Here is a 5,111-nt window from a genome sequence, read left to right as displayed (position 1 = left end):
CCTGGCGTTCAGGAAGTGAATTAGAGCGGTGCCCACTGATCGGTGGGTCAGTGCCGTTCCAATACCAACCCTGGCGTTCAGGAAGTGAATTAGAGAGCAGTGCCCACTGATCCGTGGGTCACTGCAGTTCCAATACCAACCCTGGTGCCCAGGAAGTGAATTAGCAGTGCCCACTCATCGGTGGGCCAGGGTTCCTCTAGCTGCAACCACCCGGACAGCCTTTAAGTCCAAAGAAAGCAAAATTGGCTGTGGAGGATCGCAGAAGAGGGCTGTCACAAAACCCATGGATTTTCCTCAAGGAGATGCGAGAGCACCAGCGGGCCTTAACCCAAGCCACTGTGTGAGCGAGCAGAACCAAAAGCAGCAGGGACAGAGCCTGGAGGAAGGGCGGTGGGCACAGTGCAGCTCTTCAACCACAGCTGATGCCGCCATCCAGAGAGGCAGGTCCAGTCCACACAGCTCAGCCACCCTAAGGGCATCAGTGTGTCCCAGTACCCCTCCAAAGCCAGAGTCATCAGAAAGTTCAGTTGTGTTCCAGCTACCCTACCTAAGGGGTGTGTGTGTGTGTAAATCACAATGCTCTCCATCAGAAAAGTTGAAAGGGTTGATCCGCCAGGGCCCCGTTATGAGTAACTCACCCCCTACCAACATCAGGGGCATGGGGCTTCACTGTTAAACCCTCACCGTTCTTCTCCCCCTCTCCCCTCTGGGGCTTCACCTTCTCAACTCGTGGTTATGAAGCAGTGACTCCTGCCAGGCACTGCGGGGGGTGGTGGGGACATAGATGTACACAGAAAATTACAGGGCAGGGAGTGCCGAGTCGCACGCCGGGAGACCCACAGGCACAGCCTTTCACCTGGCAAGTCAGGAAGCTCTCGGTGCTTTCGTTTTGTAACTAATGGTGGGGAGGGGGGCTTGAGGGAAAAAGGGATCGCCCCAAGGTTTTTTTTTTCTGCATTTCAGACCCGCACAACTTGAAGATTTGCTGCCGGGTCAACGGGGAGGTCGTGCAGAGCAGCAGCACCAGCCAGATGGTGTTTAAGACGGAAGAGCTGATTGCCTGGGTCTCCCAGTAAGTGCGATGGGGCCCGTCTGGGCCGCCTCACCCCCCAGACACCTGAGGCCTGAGCAAGCATTCCGTCAGTCTGTGCCACCTCAGCCAATGGCCTACCCTGGCCTGTCTGCTTTGTCCCAGGTTTGTCACTCTTTACCCAGGGGACGTCTTCCTGACCGGGACACCCCCAGGTGTCGGTGTATTCCGGAAACCTCCGGTCTTTCTCAAGGTAGGCTGGCTAAAAGGAGGGGGAGCGAGAAGCCAGGAGGCACGGCAGGCCTGTGTGTGCATAGCAGTGTGTGTGTGTGAAGCTGAAGGACTGACACCCTCTGGTCTCTGTTACAGAAGGGAGACGAAGTCCAGTGTGAGATTGAAGAGCTAGGCATCATCATCAACAAGGTGGTGTGAGGGCTCCCGCCACAGGCCCTGGACTTAACACTGAAGCGCCCAGGAAGGCCCAGTGCCCAGGGCGGGCGGAAGGCCCGGTGCCCGAGGGGGGCGCGTCAGCCCCTCGAGGCCCTCTTCCAGAATCATGGGAGAAGATGGAACGCCCTCAATAAACGTCTCAGGCCAGAGCAGTAGCTGGGCTTTTATCATCTTTTAGGGTTTGTTGCCGGGAGTGAGAGAGGACACTCTCACGGGGTCGGGGATGACCAGACGCACCGAAGATGCTGCTGGGCTGGGGAAAAGGAGTCACCAGTCCCCGTTATCACACCAAAGGATGGAGGGAGCAGGAGACAGCAAGGGACAATCAAACCGCGAAAACTTTACAGTCCAGCTAAGTATCTGCCAAGTTCTGCTGTGGATGCGGCCATGTTCTCAGCATGGGCACTGCCCCCAGTTCTAGCTACAGATGAACTGCCGGATGAACTGTTCCAGCTTTTCCTGACTGTCCCGGCTGGCAAATGTCGGTGACAGCTGGAGCATGGGGCCTGCAGGGCCTGGCGTCTGCTGCAGCACCTGGGACAAGGAAAGGGCCGTGAGCGTGCTCACCAGGGGCAGTGCGCCCAGGAAACCACAGCGAAACCTCTGGCCCCTTAAGCCTCACTGTGCTGCCTCATCTCAAACCACCCCAGAGCTGGAAGGAGAACGAGCCAGTGGTTTGGGAGAGTAAGAAAGAGGGGCAGGAGAAGCATCCTACCTTCTCCAACCTTCTGTCAGCACACCTGCTCCTGGAGACACTGGGTCAGTCCCAGGCTCTTAACAAGGCATTGTCAGAGTAAGCCCCAGGTGGCACCGCTGGGCCTCCCTGAGTGGCTCAGTCAGGAATGTGGGGCTGGGGGTGGGAGGCAGGGGGACAGGCAGATGGTGAGACAGGTCCTTCTTACCCCCAAGTCTCTGAAGGTCCAGATAGCACTAGTGGTAAGTTTTGGGTCCACACACTCTGGAGGGAAGAGAGAAGGCTGGGAGGGTGGGGGGACAGGGAGCTACAGGGCACAGGCTTCTCTTCCAGGACAGGGAGGGCTCAGACTGGACCAGAAGGCCGTCTACTCTGCAGCCCTCCTTGCCTGGAGCTGGGTTGCCACTGCCCAGCAGGGGGCAGCAGCCACCAGCAAACCCACCCGCGGCTTCCCAGCAGCAGCCTGGGCTGGCTACTTGGGACTCACCGAAGAACCCTTCCTCTTGGGCAGTGGCCTGCAAGAACTGGAACAGCTGCTCCGTGTAGCCCACCTCTGTGGGCAGAGAGCAAGACCTAGACCTGGCCCTGCACGCAGCCCCCGCCATGAGCTCTCGGCCTCCCTGAGGACTGCGGGGGGAGTGAGGGCCTGCACCGCCAGGGACAGGGCTCAAGGCCAGGGAGGCCTCACCTGTATCCGGCAGCTGCCCCTGGCAGAGGAAGGCGGCAGCTTGTGCGAAGGCCTGGAGCAGCGGGCTGAGCAGGCGGCAGAGGAAGAGGAGGAAGTCAGGGCAACGAGACTGCTGGCTGAGCTGGAGGGAGAGGCCAGGGTGAGGAGCGGCCCCCACGGCCGCCCTGCAGCCCTCTCCCCGGGGGCTTCCCCCGGCGCACCCGGAAGTACCGGCCCTCGGCCTCCTCGAAGTCGTCACTGTCACTGTCAGTGAAGTCCCCACTCGGCTTCCACAGCAGCTTTGCACTCACACGGCGCCCCGTGTCACAGGCCGGCCGGGAGCCTGGGCTCTGGGGGCCACGGGAGCCACCGGTCACTGCCAGACCGGCCTGGGTTCAGCCCTACACCCCGGACCAGGCACACGCGGTGAAACCAATAAAAGCAGGGAGCCCAAGAGGATGCCAGGGCCACGCCAAACTACGGCATCCGCTGAGCTGAGGGGGAGAGGACGAGCACCCACCCCCAAGAAACGGAGGGGCAGGCTGTACAGAGAACGTCACAGCACATGTCCAAGCCTGTCGTGTCTGACACACGCGGGCCCAGGGCAGCTGTGCCTCCCCAGATCCTGCAGCAGGGATGGGCCCCAGGCTGCTCCCATCCGCCAGGCTCTGCCCTGCTCCAGGTGCAAGTCCAGGGGGCTGGCCAGCCCTACAGCACCCACGGAGCAGGAGCCTGTGGGCAGCCGTCACTCGGGGAGGCTGAGAAAGCCCAGGCGCCACAGAGGGCTTCACCTCCAACCGCCCGGCCTACCTCCTCGGCAACCAGCAGCCCGCACTGGATTAGCCGGTCCAGCACCTCCTGACAGTAGCAGTAGGAAGACCGGCAGGGCTGCGGGGAGAGGGACCACGTGGCCTCAGCACAGCAGGCGCTTGGCAGCGGCCGGCCGGAGGCAGGGCAAGGCTAGGCCACCGCCACAGGCAGCCGGGGTGGGGCTCAGCAGGGACACCCGGGAGGGCGGCCGGGCCGACCTGCAGGAGCAGCAGGTCCTGAGGCAGCAGGTGCAGCAGCAGCAGGACCTGGCGGTGCAGTTCGCGCTGGCTGAGCAGCTCCACGCCCTGCAGCTCCCAGCGCCCCTCAGGCGGCACTCTGCCTGCCAGCAGCCCCCGCACAGCACAGGCTGGGGGGTGGAGAGAGCCGGGCAGAAGCGTGGGCATGTGGAAGGAAGCCACTCCCCTCACCCTGCACACACATCCCACCCGCCCTGCGCCCTCAGGACTCACCGCCCACGGCCTCGCTCAGGAAGGCGGGCAGCAGCTCAGCGCTCAGGCGCGCTAGGTGCGTGAGGCCCGGGCCAGGCCGCGGCACCACCACCAGGTCCCCCTGGTGGACGCGCAGCAGTGCCACGTGTGCCTGCAGCAGACCCAGCGTGTGCCGCACGAGGCACCGGAGCTGCCCCGAGAAGCCCACGTCAAAGCCGCGCAGCAGGGTCTCCTCTGTCAGCCACGAAAACTCCCCCAGCAGCCGCGACAGGAACACACCCTGGGTGGGCAGGGCAGAGGGCTGAGCAGGAGGCCGCACCCCTCCCCGGCCCCCCTCCAGCTCGGCCCTACCTTCTGGTGCTTGAACAGCAGCAGCGCTGCCATGATGGCTGTGCTCATCACCGCCGAGCTTGCCACGCTGGCTGGGGCCGGGGAGGGGATGCCCATCAGGGGTCGACACCAGCCATCTGGTCTCTCCATTGTCTGGCAAGTCTTCCCAACCAAGAAAACTCCCTGCCTCCCTGGCAGCAGCCACACCCCAACCCAGGGGGGGAGGCGGGAGGGCCTGGTCCCTGGTCCCACCCTTCTTAGTGGAGAATCAGCATTTATCAAATACACACTGAGCCAGGCCAGGGGCCCAGGGACCCTCCCTGTCTCTCAGAGGCTCCACTCACAGTCGGCTACAAAAGGGGCACTTCACCAGAGCAAGCAGATAGTTCTGTTAGAAAACCTCTCTACGTAAGGGACTGTGTTAAGTCCTTGTATACATGATTCCGTCCAGTTAACACTCACATTTTCAGTACAGAAACTCAGGCTCAGGGTGAAGTGGCGAACCCACAATGGGCTGGGTGTGAGCTGGTGGTCGGGACCTGGCATCGCCCGCACCGCGCAGTGGCGTCCTGCACGCGGGCAGCCCACGCGCCCTCCCTTGGCAGCCCCTCGCACCCTCCCTGGCGGCAGCCCCTTGCCCGCCCTCCCTCGGCGGCCCCTCGCACCCTCCCTGGCGGCAGC

At 62.7% G+C, this 5,111-nt stretch overlaps 2 protein-coding genes across 6 annotated transcripts in view; one reads left to right on the top strand and one right to left on the bottom strand.

The window, feature by feature from the left end:
- The window catches only part of LOC101346701 (fumarylacetoacetate hydrolase domain-containing protein 2A), a 14,267-nt gene extending 12,470 nt beyond the window's left edge, over nt 1–1,797 (top strand). For 4 of the 5 annotated variants that reach the window (XM_023734307.1, XM_023734317.1, XM_023734311.1 and 1 more), the window contains 3 exons: nt 964–1,072; nt 1,196–1,283; nt 1,400–1,797. In XM_023734307.1, the coding sequence (XP_023590075.1) occupies nt 964–1,072; nt 1,196–1,283; nt 1,400–1,462 (260 nt within the window). In that variant the 3' untranslated portion in view covers nt 1,463–1,797. The remainder of the gene's footprint in view (nt 1–963; nt 1,073–1,195; nt 1,284–1,399) is intronic. The other variant, XM_023734318.1, reaches the window with a different exon arrangement.
- Nucleotides 1,798–1,827: 30 nt separating this feature from the next.
- The window catches only part of GPAT2 (glycerol-3-phosphate acyltransferase 2, mitochondrial), an 11,556-nt gene continuing 8,272 nt past the window's right edge, over nt 1,828–5,111 (bottom strand). Inside the window, exons 14-22 of the mRNA XM_004369349.2 lie at nt 4,452–4,522; nt 4,122–4,380; nt 3,870–4,018; nt 3,652–3,729; nt 3,063–3,191; nt 2,863–2,983; nt 2,662–2,727; nt 2,383–2,438; nt 1,828–2,014 (exon numbers count right to left, since the gene is read on the bottom strand). Of these exons, the coding sequence (XP_004369406.1) occupies nt 1,898–2,014; nt 2,383–2,438; nt 2,662–2,727; nt 2,863–2,983; nt 3,063–3,191; nt 3,652–3,729; nt 3,870–4,018; nt 4,122–4,380; nt 4,452–4,522 (1,046 nt within the window). The 3' untranslated portion in view covers nt 1,828–1,897. The remainder of the gene's footprint in view (nt 2,015–2,382; nt 2,439–2,661; nt 2,728–2,862; nt 2,984–3,062; nt 3,192–3,651; nt 3,730–3,869; nt 4,019–4,121; nt 4,381–4,451; nt 4,523–5,111) is intronic.

Source organism: Trichechus manatus, unplaced genomic scaffold, assembly GCF_000243295.1.
Source record: "Trichechus manatus latirostris isolate Lorelei unplaced genomic scaffold, TriManLat1.0 scaffold00004, whole genome shotgun sequence".
NCBI classification, from domain to species: Eukaryota; Metazoa; Chordata; class Mammalia; order Sirenia; family Trichechidae; genus Trichechus; species Trichechus manatus.
The sequence above is the reverse complement of the archived record's forward strand: the minus strand, read 5'-3'. Positions and strand labels throughout refer to the sequence as shown.